Genomic DNA, 21811 nt, shown 5'->3' with positions numbered 1-21811 from the left:
TTACTTTAAAGGAAGCTGTATCTCTATGGTATATGTTATAATAGAAGATAGATTTGTTCTTTCACAGATTTCAAGTTTCCATATACCTTGTCACTGTTGGTTGCACTGTATATGTTGTATGATATGATTATTTCAGTTGAAAACCATGCCACTAAAAGAATAATTTGTTGATAGCTCAGGGCAGAAATTATTTTGTGTTTAATTAAAACAAGATAAATTTTACTTGAGCTTTAAGGTCTTAAAAGTAAGTTTAAAAGAACAGTGTAAAAGCTGGCTATGGTTTGAAGGGCTCTGAAAAATTAAGGGGCAAGATCACAGGCAATCTGCTGAAACCTTAGGCTCTTACTTTGAAATTTCCTCCTATTTTCTAAACACCACTCTGCAGCTGTTACCTGCTGAGCCTAAACTGGGGTGAGGTGGTAAGATTTCTCATCACTGTCACCTCTTTCCACAGCTCTTTTTCCCTCCTGCAGTGTTTCCCTGTTCAAAAACGTTCTTTGACAAAATATTTCTCCCCCAAAATGAAGGCTTTCTAGCGGAGATGTTTTTTGGCAGGTTTGAAGTCTGAGCAGGAATACTTGCTTACAAGGCTGATTGCTAATTTAAATTTGTCTCTTTTATTTAAGGTTGCTAATCTTGCTTGTTCATTGTCAACAAATGAAGATGGAACGAAAATTGTCCAAATGGCAGCAAATCACATTGAGACTTTGTGCCCACAGGTAGGAGGTGTTCACTTCATTCCCACTGTCACAAACACTAGGGTGTTGTCACACAATGCAGATGTTTCCTTGTGTTCCTTTTGTCTAACTTCACATTCCATTTACACAGCTCAGCGTAGCAAATGGAGACCAAATGATAAATGCAAATACTTAGGTAATCTGTTAATTTGCTCTGTGGTTAACATAGAAATGGTTAATAGCCTCTATTGGTTGGGGGTTCTTAAAAACTGCAATTGCAAAAATATGCTGCTCTGTTTCTGAAACACCTGATTGAATGAGCAATTTCATGAGTAACATGAAAAATTTGGGATCATTTACTCTGAAATAGTACTTATTTTGACCTTCAACTTGAAAGACTCACCACTTGTTTTGGTTTTTGTGTAAGGGAACAGCAAAGTATGAATTCTTCTGATTATCACCAATTTAAAAACTTGAACTTTCATCTTAAGGAAGTGAATGGGAAAAAAAGCACAGCTACAGATACACTTTTTCTAAGATATTAAGTACCAAAAAATGTGTTCACTTTGTCATGTTCAGAGTTACAAAGATATAAAAATTTCAGCATAGATCTTTTAGAGCAAAGATTTCACTGATTCCTCTGAATCTGATCTGTGTTGCAGCCTTGAGGCTGCATAATTTCAAGATCATTAGTTCTTTGAAGAACACTGCAGTTTACACAGTGGCATAAGTATTCTTACCCTTTTGTGGTAATGTAGTTGAAATAAAAGTTGAAGAGCAAATATTAATATGTTCAATAGCAAGCTTGAGAAGTTCATTTTTATGCCTGTTGAATAAATGCAGGTCTTGGAGAAATGAAAAATTTCTGTCAAGGAAGTATGATCTTCTGAAAATGTCACAAACCAATGTTTTCTCTTGAATAATTCAGTTTCAATGTCTGTTTTTAAAACTTGGAGAGTTCTGTGTTTCAGATCACTCTTGTATGTGATTTAATGTGTTCCTGGATTTATAAGAAGGCTTCTTCCAGCTTCTTTGTTTCTCCAGGGGTCAGGTGCACTTTTATAATGGATTATTATGCATCCCAATACAGCTTTTTAATTGAAATTGAAACCTCTGTATCTAATATCAGAAACTCTTAAAATCTAATTTTGACTAAAATATTGATTTTTCTTCATTTAAGTTTCTAGGCTTTTAATTTCCTATGCTAAAATGAAAGTTTCTTGGGTTTATTTCTTGCCTTTTGTTTAACCTCAAGGTAAACTGGGGTGAATTAGTTGATGATTACAGATTTGACTAAAAAGAGAACGTGGAATACACAGAAGATTATATTACTACAAACAGGATGTTCATTGTGCAGGATTTGCTGCTTTCTTAGATAAGTACCATGCCCCATGAAAGCAATTTGCTTTTTACCTAGGTAAGAAATAGCAGATTAAGGCTCCTGCATTTTTTCAGTACACCAGATTATGCCATATCATTAAAAAAACTTTCCATAGGGAAAATAATTATATCTTAAGTTCTCTGTGAGGCATATCAGTTAGAGTTCAGAGTGGGGAAATTCACATGCAGAACTCCCCAATGCTCTTAAATCTTCAGAATGAAAAGAAAGGTACTTTATGTGTTCTACAAAATATTTATTAAAGGAAAGTATGGATTGAAATCTGATATAGTAGAAATGAAAGAACCTCCTGACCCCAAATGCCCCAAAAAGTACCAACTAAAAGCCCCCTAGCAATTACAGCAAACACTTTGGAGTTTTGCAGATTTGACAGCAAAACTTCCTATGGAGCACAGAGGAAAAGGCAGCTACAGAATTGGCAAACACTGGAGGAAAGCCTTTTGGCTTTTGTTACATTAATCATGCATCATGCATCTCATCTGCTGTAGGTAAAATGGAGAGGGTGGATTTGGAGCCCTTGTTGCTGTTGAGTAAGAAAAACCCAGACTCACCAGAAGGCTTTGCACAGTTTGCACAGCATCCACCTGACTTTGGATTCTCTCTTTATTCACTGTTCTGGTACACACAGACCAGGCTGGCCAGTTAATCAGTACATTTCACCTGATTGCCTGATTAACAAAACCCCTTTCCTATAAACAATCTTTGAGAAAACCAGGAAAACACAGAGTAGGAAAACAACACCTGCAGCTTGTTTATAATAACAAGCAATCATTGTTTGTCTTCAACTCCCTAAAGTCTCACAAGCTGATTCTGGGAAAACTTATCTGGTTTTCTTGCTCTCTGACCAGGCCATCACATCCACACACCTTTTTTGTTTTGTCAAGTGAAATTATTAGCAAATATTTTGACTGTTTAACAAATGAAATAAGCTGGGCATTTACATTGGAGCCAATGCAAAACACATAATGATCCTGGAATGTTTTATGAGAAATTAATTTAGTGTTAAATCAGTAATAAAAATAAAAATAAGAACAGCTGGTTGCATATGATTTGGTGAAGAATGCTTTCTGTTCCTATAACTCACTTTTGCCTGGGAGAATTGATTGTTGTCAGGTAAGTAAGATCTCCAGTGTCACTTGTATTGGGAATCCATGTTACTGTCCTAGTGTGTCAGCAGAATCTTGACTTCAGCTGAGTGCATGGGAAAGAAAGGGAAGGGAAAGGACCAACAGAAGCTAACAAGCTTTTGTTTTTAAAAGCAAGGCTATAAGTCTGTAAAGCTGTTTTGCTAATACCCATTTTGGGTTTGTTACTCCTGTGCTTGATTTCAGTGGTGTGTTTGGGGAAGACTGTGGTTGCTGTAAGAGTCCTCTGGAATACCTGGTAATAATGGTAAACCTGTTAACATAGAGAGGGAGGACTATCCTGTGGGAAACCAGAGATGAGCAGATGAGAATCTGGTTTCTCTATCTAAATTCTTCATAGGTTTTTACATTTTTATAGTCTAATCAGCTTTCACATCCTGAGCTGTTGCTTTTGAGAAGAATGTCCTTGAGCCTAAAACTGGAACAGTTGTGTCCAAGTGGAGATCAGAGGTGGGTGGTCTTAAGGCAACAGCTAAGATGATCTTCAGTGTGTCAGAGGGCTCTGCCTGGAGCCTTTTTATTAGCACAAAGATCCCTGGAGAGTTGTAAGGAGCAGGGAGTTTGGGATATTTTAGAAGAGCTGTATCTGAAACAGTGAATTTTTGGCTCACTTCCTTTGAAAGGGAGCTCTCACTGGAGCTTGCTGCTAGTTACCAGAGTGGTACAGGGTAATTACTGGAACATCATGAAAGGAAGGAAAATGCAAGAAAAACACACAAATGTTCATGGTTTAGCTTAATCTTCAGATGGTGATAAAAAATTTTTGGACGGTAATTTGATCCTATGGAAAACTTCACCAGATATTTTAAAGAAGAGGTGTAAGCACTGGTATAAGCAGAACCTTGGATCTTAGTATTTTGGTGAGCTCTGTTTTTCTCTAAGTATTGAGAGATAGATAGAAACCATCTGGTTATAAAGTGAGGTGAGAAGCAATTCTATGTAATTAATGAAAAGTGTATAACACTTGGCACAGTTGTGAAGGATTCAGCTGTGATTTTGAATGCCGTCTTTTCTTGCTGCTTAGAACTTAATATGCTGCTAGTAGCTTTTAATACTGCCTGCCTACTTAATAGTAGCTTTTAATACTGCCTGCTCTGTGATAAACCAGTGTGTAGCAGCATGGTGTTTAGGCGGTGGATGCTTCTACCTAATTCCCAATAAGCATCTCCTGTGGAAAAGCCACTTGGGTGAGCATTCAGGCAAGTCCACAGACCCCACTCAGCACAGCTAGCTCAGCCAAGAGAGGCAGAAGGGCCTTTATATGGTCAGTACCAGCGAGGTTTATTGCAGCACCCCAAAGGGAAACCAGGCAAGAGACCTGGCCATGGCGTGCACAGGGTTAAGTGTGGGGTCAGCAGCCAGTGGTCTGAGGGCACGGGGTGCTGCAAAGGGCATTGCCCTGCAGGGGAGATGGGGCTGGCCACCAGGGGTACCACAACCAATGAGGAAACAGGGAAAGGAGAGACCACAAGAATTAGGAACAGATGGGGAATGAAAACTGGGATGGATCAGTGTTGAGAGGCTCCATGGGGAAGTCTTCTCTTTCAGCCTAGGTGGACTCTGTGGTGTGTCCTTCCAGGGTGAGGCCCTGGGGATTTCCCTGAGAGGTTCAAAGGATTCCACACTGGTAAATATAGAAGGTGATTTTTTGGCTGTGGTGGTTTGGTAAATAAGTCACTGTGGCAGTTCAGGTAACATGGAGAGAGAATTGGAGTAAGGAAGATGCTGAGCTGATCAGTGGGAATATATTCATACACATGTTTACAGACCATTGAAATACTGATCTGACAGCTGTCTTGAACACTTTGTATTTGGCTTGTCCAGCAAAATTCATCTGTTTCTTCAATGCCAACGTGACAGTCTGGAACTGACTGCTGTATTTTGGTATTATAGAGCTGTTTCTCTATTGACATGTGTACCTGCAGTGAGAAGGGCAAAAACCACCAAGCCTTGCAAGAAACCAGCCCCTGCAGCCTTCCTTTCTTTGAATTTTAATTTCAGCCCTGTTGTAGTGATGCTTTCTTTCTTATCTTGCTAGCAGAGAATATTAAGCCTGTCATGTGTCTTTCAGGGTCATGTGAAATCGTCTGCATTTATCAGTGTATTCAGAAATACCACAGAACCAAGAGTTGAGGGATTGAGGGGTTTTTTGGAGAGCGCGTGTGTGTGTGTGTGTGTGCAGAAGGGATCCAGGCAAAGCATCTCCATGCCAGTGCAGCAGCCACTTGCGTTCTCTGCTCTTCCAAGTACAGCCATGCCTCCAGTTTGGTTCAAAGTGCCTTGGAAGCCTTCAGCAGCCCAACAGTGACAGCTCTGTGCCCCACACATAAAAACCCAACTTGAGAAACTCTACTTCCCAAGCAGGGCTTGTGTGCTCTCTGCTTGCTTTCTTAGAAACTGACTGTGACTTTGTTATGCTTTATAAGTTTTGATCAAGCTTTCATGGGAATGTCCTATAATTTTTTTCTCAAAATTAAATATTGTGTTTTTCTGTTATGAAAATGGATGGAGGAATTCAGCTCTTCCTTTGAGAAGAGCTAAAGAATTCTTTCCATGGATTTACACTTTAATTGTCTTGCCTTTTTTTTTTGTTGATACAGACAAATGGATATTATTTCCCTCTGTGTAATTTTCTAGGAAATAGGTAATAGCAAACATGAAAATTCTTGCTCACAAAAATGAGACTTGATAGCTAATCAGTGGGCAGGACTTCTCATGTGTTGCATTTTTCAGGTATTGGAGTTCAAGTATTTATTTTATGATGCTGTGGATTTTTGAAGCTAGCAGTTTGCATTTCGTGTATATTTACTCTTTCATGAGAGAAAAATAAATCATCCATTTTTTTATTTGCTCTGGCACGTTAAATAGTGGGGAATATTGAAGAAGATTTTATCTTAGCCTCATAAAGACTCTTTACCAGCATCACTTTATTAACCACAGTTTCATCTTCTTGCTTGAACCATCTTTGTGGTATCTCTTTTTATCTATATTAATACAATTTCCTTCAGATACAGGGCAGAAGTAATGGGGGAGAACATGGTAAATTAGTGAGTTCTCTACCATCTGCTTAAAAGACAGACAATAGATGTTAGTATCCAACAGTATTGGACTTCTTGGGTATCATCTCTTAGAGATCTCTATCTTAGAGACTTCTTGTGGTAAAGCCTTTCAGTGGAGAATTCAGTTAAAAGTATGGATTGTGCCTTAGTAGTACTATTTCTGAAAGGAGTCTGGTGAAACGATGGTTTTCATGTACGTTTTCACCATGTTGCAAAGTTTACTCGCAATGCTGCTGAAGATGAGGATTTCATCATTAACCTTGGTATTTATGGTAGACTTCTTGAGCACTCCTGTGTTTAGTTCCTTCTCATGCATCCTGGTTCCACAACCACTTGGTCTGGTTTACAGCATCAGTGCTGCAGGAGACTTCCCTCTCTCCCTGCTCCCAAGCCTCATTCTGCCCCTTCCCTCACGAGCAGCAGGAGCAGTCCCAAAGCTGCTCAGCAGTCTGGGTCAGGAAACTGCTGAGAGTCCCCCTGGGAAGCAGGAAGGTTGAGTTTGCCTTCAGGCCAGCTGCCCAGTGCAGTTTGCTGTGTCTGAACTCGGGGGAAGGGAGTGAGGGCAGTCTGGGGGAGCAGTCGCTGCTTTTGGTGGCACTGCAGAGCCATTGACTGATGCCAGCTTGAGCTGGCAGTGGCACAGCTTTGGTGACAGAAGGCAGTGTCCAGGATTGGTGGAGAGCTGTTGTTGCTGGTTCCCAGGAGACATGCTGTGGGAGAAGTTGCTAGTGCAGTCCCCAGTGGGAGCAGTGGTGTGTGACCCTGTTTGGATGGAGGGAGCCTGTACCATCAGAGCCGTGCAGTGTTCATGTCAAGGGCAGTCTGCACTGAAGGGATGTGTACAAAACCAGATGTCTGCCTAGGAAAAATCTTTCTTATATCCCCTAGCATAATGTACTGGCACTAGTATTTGCAGGACATTATCTTGCTCAGTTTATGGAAACTGAGGTTTGTCATTTTCAAAACCTTGTAGCAAGCTTATTGGGGTACTATGAATCCTAAAGCTGTGGAACACCAACATGTGTTGGAAGGCGCAGTACTTTATGCTTCTGTACAAATAGATGTTTGTTTTGGCTTGAACTTCTCTAATAAACAGTTTGAAAGGGGGGAACATCTCCCCCACTGTTACTCTTAGGTTCCCCTGAAAGTCTCATGCTGGCTGGGACTGCTTGGCTCACTTATGATAGTACTTGGAGAGAGAATAATTAACTACAAAATGCCTTGAGGTTGTTTTCAGTCTTAACTTTCATCTTCCAGCATCTCTTGTGTTGGACTAGAATCCTCAACAAATTCTCACCTTGTAATATTAAACAAAAATACAAACCCTGAGTAGCCTCAGCTTCTGTAGCAATACAGAAGCTGTCCTGTTTTATCCTCTTCTTGCCTCACCTGCAGTCAATATACATAAGACATGAGACTGATTGAGATTTTAAAGTTGTTGGAGGGCATTTGCTGTATTGCACCATAGTGCTATGAATATTTTATAAACAATTTGTTTTTCCCTTTGCCTTTAACACTTGAAAGTATTTTTCCTAGAAAGGTTTTTTTTTTTTTAATCAACTTCATCCTTTTTTTCTGGATTTATCAGTTAGAGATGCTACATTTAGTTGGTGACAGTCCTACAGCAAAATGCTAGGAAGGGAAAGAATGGCAATAAAGTATCATTATTAGAGACTTGTGGTAAAGAATCTACTGAGTCTGGGGAGCCGGGTAGGTAAGCTTAGAGTAGTGCAAGACAGCAAAACAATACCATTGTTAAGAGATGGAGTCTCACATGGTTTTTGGAAGACAGGGATGGGCAGCAATAAAGAGCCAAGAATGTAAATGGCTGTAGCATGCAGTAATAGAGAGGTGTAAACAGCACAGGCTGACAAGGGAATTCATTGCTCTTGTTGAAACAAGGAGCTGAAATCACTAATCCATGAATCCATCTGACATGGCTTTTGTGGGGGCATTGTGCATCTCTGTTACCAGCTTTACATCTAACCTGGAGATGTTTTCCAGCTGGAATACTGGCAGTGTGAGGGGGATTCTTGTGGGTGCTCAGCGCCCTGCAGTCACCTGGGGATGTAGATGAGGAGCAGATGGAAGCACTGAGTCTGGCAAGCACTTAGGGAAGTGGGTGAGGTGCACATGAGTCGGTGTAGCTGCACTGATGCCAGGATGTGCTGTGTGCTCCACATCCTTGTGTGTGCCTCTGTGTCTCAGGAGCTGCAGCTGCTGAACAAGCCTTCTGGAGATTGCTGCTGCCTTCTGTATGAGCTTGACAGCAAAGGCACAGCAATTCATTTTTATTCCCTGCACAGTATTCCACTGCCCTTTGTGCAGGGTCAGACTTCAGTGATTTGGGGAAATTCTGGCACAGCTCTGAGGGAGGATGTCAAAGGAATCGTGGGTGTGGTGCTGGTGCTGCCTGGGCCAGGCTGACCCCAGCACTCCCTTCCAGCCACTACCATTCCATCAGTCTGTGGAGTGTCTGACCTGCAGAGGGGTGAAAGTGCAAATCTTACAAATGTAGGTTGATTCACGTCTCTGAGCTTCCAGGATTTTAAAAAGAGCTTTTAAATGGTTTTGCAGGAGTGTAATCAAATTCAAGGCAATGGATGACTACCCTTCTTGTGTTTTCATGATTTTTGAGTGCAAACTACAATGCTATGATGTCAATAAATGGGGCAAAGAGAGGTAACGTGATCTGCAAGGGGATTTTCTGTGTTCCATTTTGCATTCATATTTGCAAAAATATCTAGCAATTTGACTGCCTGCTTTACTAAATTCCTAATTAAAAGTAATTAGGAAAAGTTACAGCAGCTTTGAAAGTAATAATAAAAGTAGCAAGTACAGCAGCAGTTGGTTTCCTTCCTGTATCTCTCAGAAGATGGTGTGTTATTTAACAAGGAGGCAGAGTCTTAATTTGCTACTCTGAGTTAGAAAAGCTTTTTTTTTATGTCATAAAGCTTTTGCTACTATTGCAAACAGAGTAATTTCAGGTGTTGTTTACCAAGCTAATTCCCCCCCAGTATATCTTTACGTGATGAATTGTTGGGAATTAAATTTCAGTTTTCAGATAAGGTCATGCCATTATGTGTATCATGGGATTGTAGTAGTTTCAAGACTGTTCTTAGGATTTTGTAGGCTACACAGGCAACTTGACGTGTACTTGTAGATAATTTTGCATTTGCTAAGAGCTCTATAAAAGTCTTTGGTGGTGTTGGTTTTCACATTTTATTTCCCAAACATGCTGGTATTGACATCCTAGCAGGAAAAGATGTGGACAATATGTTTGGCTAGGATGCCATAACCTTACTCTGGATTTTGACTGTCCCTTTCTGTAACTTCCTGGAATATGGAGCTGTTATCCCATGTAGCTCTGACACCCAGGAGCTAACATGAGACCTGGCTAACAGGATGGTGGTTGTCCTGTGCAGGAGAGTTGGCTGTAATTGACCTCTGACAGGAAGAGGATGTACAGTGGAGAGTGTTCTGACCACAGGGCTGTAAGTAGAACATCAGAACAAGCACACATGACATTGGATGTAAAACCAGCGATGGAGCCCTGTTTTGCTGGGGTTGGCTGAATGTGTGCCTGAAGATGGGAATTCCTTGTTTTCCTTTGCTTGCATGTATGGCTTCAAGTGTGGTTCTTAATTGCTGGCTGTGGTTAAACCACAAGCACTGAATGTTCTTAATGCAAGCAGGCCCTTCCCATTGCTGGTCCTGCTCTAAGTGAAGACAAAGACATCACCTGAGTGTTGTTCTGGCACTAATCCTGCTAGAGGAAGAATGTGGTCTGCATGGGCTCTTGGCTTATTTGTCTGTTCACAGTTGTGTTGAGCTGGGAGAGAGTGTAGGTGTAGAAGAAGGGATTACAAGTGACCTCACCTCTGATAAGTCACAGCTGTACTAATTACCAAAGAAGAAGAACAGCCTTGCCCTTGATGGGTTGCAGTTGTGACTAAAAAAACCATACATATGATAAAAGGGGTGGGTTGGCAGGTCAGGGAGAGCCTAGAGGAAGTACACCTTGAGGAGGTAGAGGAGCCCTGAGGAAGAAGGAAACAAGGTAGAGAGCTGCTGCAAAAGATCTGCTGGGAGGTCAGTCTGGATCTGATAGACTTGGGGCCTGCTGTTAGAGCCTGCAGTCATAGCTGAGCTAGGTAAAAGCCTGTGGTCAGAGACAGCAGGGAAATACTTGCAGTCATATTCCAACAGGAAATAGCCAGCAGTTGGAGTCTCTCAGAAAAGCCAACAGCAGGAGTTTGCTGTAGTCAGAGTCAGGATGGCTAGGCTGTAAAGAAGAATAAACCAGGACCCTTTTCACATTGTTAAATGAGAGTCTGTGTCTTGGCTCATTTCTACCCCTAATGACAGGTCTGCCACAGCAGAAGAGGAGCAGCTCAGGAAGATTGAGGTGTTTGTAGCCTGCAGCAAGGAAAGCCTTAGCAAGGTCCTTGAAGCTGCAGTGGGAGCCAGGAGCATGGAGTGAGGCCTTGGGAGGACAGGAAAAACATCCAGGACCACAAAGGGCATGATAGTGTTTGCTGCTGCTTAGATTTTGACTGTGGCAGAAAGAGGTGAAGAACTGGAGTTTGTCTGTGTGAGTGACATGGAATGCACTTGAGGATGCCTGTGCATCCTGCTTTTTCACCAGACTATTTCTACCTGTTCTTTCCAGAGGCACATTGTAGATTTTCAACTTCCATATCCCTGTCTCTGCGTTACTCTCCTAAAGCTTTCTGCTCTCTGTCTGTTCAGTAACTTGTGTGAGATTGAAAGCTTGCTGTTGGCTTCAGCTCAGACCATACCATAACTTATAGACGTTATAGGAAATGAAGGGCATTGGCATTTAAATAATTACTAAAGAAGAGTTTTGTTTGTAATGGTGATGGTTTTGTTAGAAATCCCAAGAGGGAAGGAGGAACTAATTTATACTAATGTAGTAAGTTGTTTGTATTTTCCTTTTGCTGTTGTGGTTGGGATTTTGGATAATGTACTTTAAAATGTACATGAAGCAATAGTTGTCTCATACATGTTGAGCTTTACTGCTGTCCTTCCCCCCTGCCAGTTTATAAATGTAATCCATATGTGTGTTCATCTTAACAAATATTCAAGCACTGTGGCTGTAGTGTAGTTACAGTGCAATTGTTCCAGTTTCATTACAGTCTTATTTCATCTCTCCCAAGTTTGGTACATGAATGAATAGTCCATAAGGATCTTTCTGTTTTATATGCATTACATTATAAATTGGACTAAAGATTTGCTTGGGTATGAAATCCAATAAACAGACGGTTAATGATATAAACTTCAGTTTTATACTCTAACTTTAGTATGCAGCTAATTTGATTGATAATTATGGGGATTGTATTTAGACACAGGGGCTTTTTATGCTGAACACCTTTTGAGATCAAGTCCTTAGACTCTGTAATTCCCTGGGGAGTTTTCTCTCTGCCTGCATGTGCTGGGAAGCTGTGCCATGGTGTGATGTGTGCTGGTGGCTGCGTGGCTTGTCCCAGTTTGATCAGCAAACCCAGCTGTGCCCAGTGGGAAGAAGTTTTATCCCCATGTAGCTGGTACTGCTGGTGTGCTTTGATAGAGCATTTACACAGCCTGAGAAAACGTAGAAGAGGTTTACATCTCTGAAAAGCTTTGCTGCACGAAGAGGCTTGGAACACAAAGGTAAATACACTTACAGTGAACTGCAGGTAGCTGAGCTCCAGATCTGGATGGAGCACTGTTGAAGATAAGACTTCCACTATGTTTTGTTTTGTTATTTTATACTCAAAACCATGATAAGCAGAACTCAGATTTTTTAAAATTTCCTCTTTTGTGTATCAGTAAGTCTTGAGGATTATTTTAAGTTTCCATTTTAAGAATGTGCTTATCTTGAAATCAAGATTTTGAGACTGCATTGCTCAAGGCTTGATAAACTTGGGTGAAGTGTTCTGTGGCTTTCTGAGCAGAATCTAATTGTCCCCATGTATACAAACTGTGGCTACAAGAAAGTATTTGTTTAGTTAGAACATTCAAACTGTAGCTAAAATTAAAGTAGTTGCCCAGCGTTATGATTTGCTGGATCCTAGGTGAGATCCTGGATAATGGGTGTATAGCTAATACAAAAAATACAGTTGGAGGAACAGTGATTTTATAATGAGTCAAAAAATGCACTTTCGGTTCTTGAAATAAACTAGGGAACTTGTGCAATCCACCCCCATACCTTTGAATATCCTATCCAAAACATTCCCTGGGTCACTTACAGACACTGTATTCAGAAAGGCAGAAATAGGAATGTTTATTCTCCTTACTTGAGTTTCAGTACTGCAAAACAAAAGTAACTGAAATTATGGTTCCATGCAAATCAGACACCTGAAATCTGACCTACAAAAAAGCCCAACGTGTTTGGGGATCTGCTCTCTGCTGCACTTGTCAGGTCAAGTGAAGTAAGTTCTGGAAGGAAAGTGCTGTTGGATGCACTTAAGAATCAGTCTGTAGGTGTTCAGCCTATTCTGATGTCTGTCTCCAAAAAATTGAGTGACTATCCACCCAAATGTAAATACTGAATATTTAACTACATTGTCAGTTCTTTTGTGCTTTTGTGACATTTTAAACTAAAATAATGGAAATCTTTGTTTTGTTAAAAATAACTTTGTGTGCCTTTTCTGTAGAAGGGTTTCAAATTTATTCAGAAATGTGCATGTAGTCCCTAAGTAAAGCCAAAACACAGATATGTACAGGGGTAGGAAGAGCTTTAGAGGACTGCTTGGTGTGTGTGGGTTTGGTTTTGTTCCTGAGGAGTTCATCATGCCTCTCAGCAGGGCTAGACTATGTTGGAAGGTTTGCTTTTGAATGAAATTACACAATTTGTTTTCATAAAATACAAAAATCTTATCCCAGTGTAATAATACATTTCTGGTATTACTGGCTGCCACTGCCCAGACACCAGGAGACAAAACCGTGCAGAATTTTGTCTGAATTTCCTGCCTGGTGTATCAGATCCATCATGTTTATAGAATTGCTGGGTTACCCCCTTGCCCACAGTTCTGTTTGCTCTTGAGGGATTGCTTAGTCTGTGTACTCTTAATTTAGTCACAAGTTCCAGTAGCTTTTAATACCCATGTAGAAGTTTAATCTTCATTTAATTGTTGGTATCAAGAAGGCTTTTGCTAGATTTTAAGGTGAGGTAATACAACTCTTTGTTCATTGAGGTTTTTTGCAGAGCTTCAAGTTGCCTCATATTCTCAGAACAACTCGTATATAACTTATCAAACTTATTACCAAACACAGTCAAGTATGCTCAGTGTTAAACCACATGCCCTGAGTGATATCCCTCCTCCCTGCTTTTTAAATTGTGGGAAGAGAGAAAGAATCTAGGAAGTTCTTTAAAAACTAGTTCTGCTAAAGTAGAGGTTGTAAATAGGACTTCAGAATTTTATCTTGGGTCATAATTTGTCTTACTTGTTTTCACCACTGCATTTAGTATTTTAGGGATTGCTGAGTTCTTATGCATCATTGTTTCTTGTTGGATTTTTTGGTCTCTTTCTGAAGCCGTAGATGTCTTAATCTTGAACATAATGTAAAACTTTATGGTCATGTACCACCTGTACACTTACCTCCTCATAACTATCAGGACTAGATAATGCTGCTGAGGTGGCATTTTCTGGGATGTTGTGAGGGGAGGAGAGGGCTGTGGATGAAGTTCTCTGATGTTCAGAAATGGATGAAAGCCTCTTGTGGATGTACAATCTTGCTTTGTCTTCATATGTCACTTTTAATGTAATGATTAAATAATCTCCCTTTACTCTGCATCTACTTTCAGCTGTTTCCAGTGGGGTTTTTGAATTTACCAAGCAATTCAAGTCAGTTTTATTGACAAATACAGCCAGTAATTTATTTACTCTTGGAATGCACTTAGCCCTTGGGTAGACTGTGTCTGTATTGTCTAGAACTGTTATCAACACGACCTCAATTTTATATATTTATATTGACTGAAATGCATTTTATGATTAAATATGTTGTATACAAGATATTCAGCTTTCAAAGCTTTAAATTGTTATGGGGTTTTCATATCTGTGTTACTGCAATTGCTTTATAGGCCAGATGCCAAAGCAACAGTGTCACATATCCTTTTACCTTCTTTACCATTATAGTGGGAGGTTTTGCTTCCAAGTTTGTTTTTTGACTTAGTAGTAAATAGACACTCTTTTTTGCAGAGCTTGGGTATATCTGGATATTTAAGCTCCCCATCTGTGTTAAGAGAAATGCTAGGCACAGCTTCGCAGAAGTTCCCCACAATTTTGTGTTAAAAGAGCAAGAACAGCAGAGTGCCAGCATGTTTCTGTGGTTTCTTTAGTAGAACCACTGTGTCCTATTAGTGACCTAGGAAATCCTGTCATGGTGTTCATTGCATTGTTTACATTTCTGTTACCTTTCCTAGATTACCCTGGGGAAGTGTATCATTCTTGCCCCAGAAGGAATGGTGTCAGTATTTATAGAGTTACAGAGTAACTGCATTTCAGAACAACAGTAGTTCAGGTTGGAAGGGACCTTAGGATGTCTACAGCCTTTTGCTCACAGCTGTTTGTTTCAATGCTCAATTTCAAACTGAACTCTGACCTTTCTCTAAACTTTGACTGGTCAAGTGTTGAAAGTCCAAGGGCACAGACTGCACAAACTGTTTGGGCAACTTGTTCCACAGCTTGACTAACCTTGGTGTGAAATTTCTCCTGTGTGCATCTGTGCCATCTCTCTTCAGCTCCTCCCTCTGCCTGCTGTCAGAATACCCTTCCACCATGCATGGCTATGTAGAGCCTGTCTGAGCTGGTTTTGTCATCTCCTATGTGTTGAAGGGCTGCACTTGGAGCCCTCTGAAGCCGCCTTTTCCTCAGGCTGAAAAAGCTCAGATCTCTGTCCCTCCTTGCAGGGTGAGAGCTCCAGCCCATAACCCTCTAGGTGGCCTTGTGCTGAGCTTGCCTTACTTATTGTTGTCTCTGTTGTATCCGAGAGCCCCAGACTGGACACGGTTTGATCCAGGTGTGATCCAGCAGCTGTCACCTCCTCTCTGCACCGTGGCCGTGCCCTTTGAGCTGGCTGTGCTGTCAGCTGTCACTGGGGAGTGCTGCTGACACAAGCAGGGTGTCACATCCTTTTCCAGCAGAGCCAGCCAGACTGTGTCATGATGAGTATGTTCCTCCACCCCAGCTGCAGGACTGGATTTTAGATGTTCAGGTGATCATTTTTGAAAGAAGGAAGAAAAACCTCAGGTTCTCTTCCTCAAAACCAGCTGGACATGAGTTTTCTTCCTTACAGTCCCAAGTAGTGCAATTTCTTTTGTGATGTAACATGAGGTACTTAGTAACAGCTTGGAAAAAAATCCACCTTCTAAAAGCTCAGAAACCAGTTTTCTGTGTTTTGTTGTGTCATCCATGTATATACCTCGATTAACTTTGTTCAGAAACTGGTCACATTACATAAATTAATTGGGGTCAGTGTAAGATGCACAGGATAGTTTTGATTTTAAACAAAGGCATGGATTCTGGTCTCTAGAAATGACAGACTCAAATGACAAATTGATGTACTGCTCACCTTGAATATGACCATCCTGTTATACTTTCTTTAGCAAGAAAATATGGAGCTGCAATGTCTCACCTTACTGTAGCAAAACTCTGGTGAAGTTCCACAAGGGGTTTGTCCTGGGGGGAGCTCTTTCAGCTTTGCTGTAGTAGCTTACACTAGGGCAGAACTGACCCTTCTGTTCTTGGAGGTAAATTTCTCAAGCATATTGGAAAAATATTTGACTGAACTTTGCTCTGCTGTTACTATGTCAAGTTGATGTATTTGCCCACCTAATTTAGTTGGAAATTAGTCTGCTGGATGTGCAAGAGAATGTAAAGCTGGGTGGCCAGCTCCTGTTCAGCTGGAAAGAAAGATAATTGCCAAACAAACCCCAAACTATTAATTAAGGTATTTTCCATGTTTTGTTTAGAGGGGCTAGCAGTTTTTGGTATTCAGAATATCCTTATATTCAATTTCTAATAAATGTCTAGTTCTCTTCTGCTGTAGTCACTGCCGTAACAGACATTTGCCATTGCTTCTTACCTTGTTTTTTTAATTGAAAGACTGTAAAAGCATTCTCTGGTAATGTTAATCCAACCCTGCCTATGTACTTTTGAACTCTTGGGTTGTTTCCTTTTGCCTGACCTTGGGCTGGATTTATGATTTATCCTTCCCTCAAGGCACCATCTCAGCACTGCTTCCCTGCCTCCTGTGGCAGGTTGGATGTCTGCTGTCCCCAAATTGTTACTTCTGCAATAAAGGGGTAACTGTGCCAGTCTGGAGCTGGCTGTGTGAACAGTGTCCAGGTTTGGGCTTGTGGGCCTGTCGTGGTCTTGGTGTTTTGTTTTTTTGCCCCCCCCCCCCATGCACCCTGTTTTTGTCCATTGTGCACAGGAGTATGTCCCTGAAAGCTTCCTGTCCTGTGCATGCCTCAGATTCCATTTTAGTGTAACAGTATTTTGATGTAACAAGTGGCTGTTCAGAAGTTAGTAGAAGGTAGGATCTTATTACTGTCATCATTTTGCTGTGTCCTCAAGCTTCTCGCAACTTGTGTAATCCCTGTGCTGTTAAACTTCAGACTGGTTCTCATTTGATGGAATGTATAGAGTATGATGTGTCCTGTACTTGATGAGGACATATGGCTATTACTGCAGGGGAGCTAATAATAGCACATGCTGTCCTCGCCTAGGTTCTGCTCACAGGCCCAAGGATTTATTTGAAAACTGGTAATTTAGCTCCTAGTGAAATGCCCCAGCAGTCAGCAGGAGTAGTAGCAGCTTTCTGGTAACCTGAACTGTGATATTTGTGTGCAGGAATACAAATGGGGGAAAAGTAATAATGGAATTTGAACAGCCTAGTATGCTGTAATAAGGTAGAATAAGGCTATATTTAATTAGCCAGTAACAAATGTTAACCTTATTTTAGATCAGGAAGCAGTGGTGGAACAGAGACTTCTGATGAGTTTTGCTCTCATTGTTTCTTGAGGCCAATTCAAATAAATCTACACCATGAATAATAGTTGGAGTGAAGTAGAAAAGCGAATAAACCTCATGAAGCCTAAGAAAGTGACATTTTCAACTTGGTCTCTTGTTGGTGAGTCTGAGTATGTCCCAGTCTGAAGTTTTCTTTTCCTTTTTTTGTTTTTTCTTCTTTTTACAGGAGAAGAGGGTTTAAAGTCTCCATTTTGCTTGTGTGATAATGTATTCAAGTTTGTTGGACTAGATTGTGAGTACACAGCCTGAACCGTGCATGTGGATCATGGCTTTGCGACAGTTCCAGACAGAACAAAGCTCACTGTAGATCTGTGCTTAGCCAAAAGTCTCGTACCTTGATGTGGTTCCCTGGCAGGATGAAGACATATGGGGTCCTTAGTGTGCTCTGCAATTTAGATATGACAGGATTTTGTTTTCCTTACTATCAGTCTCAATTGTTCTATGGGATGTTTTTCTGAGTCGTTTCCACACTTCTGGAAGCCACGTTTATCCAAAGTGAAATTCTTTTCTTAATAGGACATTAAGGGTTAGAGCAGTTTACCAGGGGAACCATAAGGAACAGTGTCACCTTTAATGTTTAATTCAGGATTAGCTGCCTTTGTGTGGGATGGACCTGATTTCACTTGTAGCTGTAAATTTCCTGAGGGAAGCCTTAGGTAAATGCTCTGGTTGGTGTTGTTGAGGTGGTTAGAGGTGATAATTTGCAGCCCTTGTGCAGCCTCAGCCCATAAGATGTGCCAGTGCAGTCTCTGTGCTGTTAGATGTTTTGATGATCTTCCCAAAAGTTCACCTCTTTATTGCATGTGGTGAGACAAAAGTTGGTTCTTTCTATCTTTGGTGAGATAAAAGATGCTGGCTCTAATAGTGGAACAGCTTTTTGCACTGTCTCATTGTTACTTTTGGCAGAGCCAACCTGGTAAATCTGCCAAAACAAAGAAGAAAATGCAGTAAGAAAAAGACTATAGTATTTGAGCAGAAATAGAGTTTGACTTTCAGTTAATGTCTAATTAGGGGCTTAAACAGAAAAGTTAGAAACTACCTGTTCAGTATTTCAGTCTTGATGGACACATTTTAAAACCTAAACTAATCAGTGTGGTAAGTCAAAACAGGACCAATGTGACCTAAGAATTATTGAGGGGAAATTTTGAGCCCCTGGCTTAGAAAATTGATCCTGTGAAAATGAATCAAGCGTGATAGGAATGAAAACACTTAAAGCCTCAACTCCTACAAATTTCTTAATTTTAGAAGTGTTGGAGAAGCTGCTGTAGAGCTAAACAGAAATGGACTTTTATATTTGCATTGCCTGTGGAAAGTTATGTATCTTGGGTATTGCTATTGAAATAGAGAAACTGGAGGTGATACCTTGTATGCAGCTGTACAGGGTAGGCACTGAACATTTGGGTGTGCTATGCATCCTAACAAAAAGTATAATTTGGCCAAAAATACATGTGCTGACTGCTTGAAACCTGCTTTCCACCGTTTTCAAATGTTTAGAGTTAGAATTGGAAAAATTATTGTAGTGGTTTTGGTTCGCCAATTCGAGATTTCCCAGCCAATGCAGCAAATAATGTGGTGGGCTGAGTGCTGCCTGAATGCCAGTGCGCTCCCTAGAAAGTACTTACTCATTTCCTGCTGTGAGGTAGGACCAGGAGGAAGGCAAAGCAGGCTCAAAACTTTAAAAGGGTATAAAGAAAACTTTATTAACAGTAACTAAAATGAAGCATAATAAGAATCAAAATAAAACTTTCAGAACATTTCTCCTCCCCCCTACAACCTTTTCTTTCGTACTAACAATGTACAGAAACAATTCAGTCAGTTTATCACCTCTAGAATAACCTTTCTTCAGTTCACTTAGGGAGAAGAGTGTCCCTTGGCATGCCATGGAGACTTCTCCACAAGAAAGAGTTCTGTTGTAGCGTTTAATTTTCACAAATAGCCTGGAAAATCTGCAGTTGTGAAGTCCCTCCCATCTTTCTGCAGCCTTCTCACACTTGTGTTTATGGGCAAAGTCAACTTACAGGGTACTATTTTAAGGATGAGCTGTTTAAAAGTTCTCTTTATCTATCTTTGAAATAATCTCTGGGAACAGAGGTCTTTTTCTCTCCCTGGGGGCACAGGGTTTTCATCACTCTTCTCTCTCTCTGTTCAAACTTCTCATGGGATCACAGCTACTTCAACATCTGTTTACTTTAGCATAGATGCCTTTGCTTGTATTTTCAATTTGAATGCTTCATCCTGCATACTTTTCAATGAGTTAAAGAGAAAAAGAGTCTGATGTGTCAATTATATTCTTCTTCATAGCTTGACAAAAGGATTTCAGCTTAAAATTAAGGCATCTCCCCATTCTCCTGCCATATGGGACTTGATTCTTTCTTTACTGACCTTGGTGTCTTCATGTTGTTCCTCTATGTGTCCTCACTCTGTCCTTTTCTCTCACTCGAGGGAGGATTGAAGGTCTACAAGCCTTATTTGGACCCTGAAAGAATTAAGATCTCACCTGGGACTTGCAGATGATGATCCCTGCAGGGACTTGATCCCTGCCCGGCCGGAGCACTCCTGGTGATGGCTCTTCAGGAGGTGCTGGGGCTGTGTCAGAATCTCAGGGGTCTGGGCGACAACGGGGCAGCCGCTCTGGGCATGGCTGTTTGCCAGCCCCTGCTGTGTTCAGCTCCAGCCAGGGGCTGCTTTCTGCCCACGCTGCAGAGCTGCCTTGGTTTCTTTGGTGGCCGCGCTGTGAGGAGGGCTGGGATCTCAGCAGCCAGGTGTTGAGTTTGTGAGGGTCCCCAGGATGAGGTGAGAGATGAGGAATCTGACTCCATGTTCTCAGAAGGCTGATTTATTATTTTATCATATCATATATCATAATCATATCAATCATGCTATACTAAAACTATACTAAAGAGAGAGAAGGATACAGATAGAAGGCTAGAAAAGAATGAATAAGAAAAACTTGTGACTGACTCCTCAGAGTCCGACACAGCTGATGGTGATTGGTCATTAAGTAAAAACAATTCACATGTTGAATAAAACAATCTCCAGACCTTGTTCCAAAGCAGAAAAACACAGAGAAGCTGAGGTTTCTCAGCTTCCCAGGAGAAAATCCTGGGCAAGGGGATTTTTCCAGAAAATATGACAGTGACAGCCAGGCTTGGCCTCAGTGGCCGGTGAGACCTGGACTCTCCCCTCCCCCTGCCCTGCAGCTGCTGGAGCCCTGCCCGGCCCTACCTCGGCCGGGGCCCCGGGGCCTCCCCTGCCCGGCCCTACCTCGGCCGGGGCCCCGGGGCCTCCCCTGCCCGGCCCTACCTCGGCCGGGGCCCCGGGGCCTCCCCTGCCCGGCCCTACCTCGGCCGGGGCCCCGGGGCCTCCCCTGCCCGGCCCTACCTGGGCCGGGGCCCCAGGGCCTCCCCTGCCCGGCCCTACCTGGGCCGGGGCCCCAGGGCCTCCCCTGCCCGGCCCTACCTCGGCCGGGGCCCCGGGGCCTCCCCTGCCTGGTCACTGGGCCAGGGGGGAAAGGGAAGTGTTGCACTTCAAGGAGTCCCTTTGAGTGACCTGCACTTTTGGGGCCTGGAGCATGCTGGCTAAAACAGAGCTAACAAACAGGGCAAGGATAGGTCCTTGTTGGGAGATCCAAAGGGTGTTTATTCTAAGAGGGTACAGGGACAAAGACACAAACAGGCTCGAGGTAAAATAAGAGGAAGAAGGGGTGGATTTGAGGGACAAGGGCCAGTGGAAACAGGGAAAAGTGCAGGGGAGGAGCAGTAAACCAGGGGAACCAATAAGGCAACAGGGGTGGAGAGATGTGGCAAATGGAGAGCCAAAGGGGAGAACATTCTAGGGGGAATGCTAATATGGAAAAGGGGGCTGAACAGGGGTGACATCAACTGGGGGAGCCAATAAGACTTAAAACATTAATGTTTGCAGAGGCTTATTGGAGGGAGGCTTTTCTCACCCTAGCCCCAGAGGGGTGTTTCTCCTAGCCTGTTTCTTCAAGCTTGAAGTGCTGTAGTCTCTGTGGCAGGCCTCCCAGCCTCAGCAGGGAAGAACTTCTCTCTCCAGACACCAGGATAGAGAGCTTTTCCTGGAGTTTGTTCATTTTTAACATGTGTGTTCACAGGGGCGTGTTCAGCTTTCTAGTGGTTTAAACATGTGTCAGTCTTCAAAACCAGTCGCTGATTGGTGTTTTTAGATGCGGAGGAAGCTCTTAGCAGCTCCTCTCAGAAAAATAATTTCCCTGGGTGGCATCTTCCCGCCTCACCAAATGTCAATTAATGCAAAAGCAGCACAATTATTGATTACAACTTGCATCCCTACTTTTATAAACGTGTCCCTCAGCACACAGGTGCTGCTTGTTTGATTCCAGCCTTGATGCCTTCTGCTTCTGGCAGTATCAGAGCTTCTGCTCTTTTCCTGTACTGTAACAAATGTTTCTTACCAAGTCAAGAACCCAATGGACCAAAATGGGGCAGGCAGAATTCTCACTGTTACTGCACCA

General features: G+C 41.9%; 1 protein-coding gene across 1 annotated transcript in view; it reads left to right on the top strand.

Annotated features, from left to right (window-relative positions):
* CTNNA3 (catenin alpha 3) overlaps positions 1 to 21811 on the top strand; it is a 431599-nt gene that overhangs the window by 282842 nt on the left and 126946 nt on the right. The window contains exon 10 of the mRNA XM_066555001.1: positions 627 to 719. Coding sequence (XP_066411098.1) covers positions 627 to 719 — 93 coding nt within the window. The remainder of the gene's footprint in view (positions 1 to 626; positions 720 to 21811) is intronic.

This window comes from Molothrus aeneus, chromosome 8 (genome assembly GCF_037042795.1).
Source record: "Molothrus aeneus isolate 106 chromosome 8, BPBGC_Maene_1.0, whole genome shotgun sequence".
Lineage (NCBI taxonomy): Eukaryota > Metazoa > Chordata > Aves > Passeriformes > Icteridae > Molothrus > Molothrus aeneus.
The sequence above is the reverse complement of the archived record's forward strand: the minus strand, read 5'-3'. Positions and strand labels throughout refer to the sequence as shown.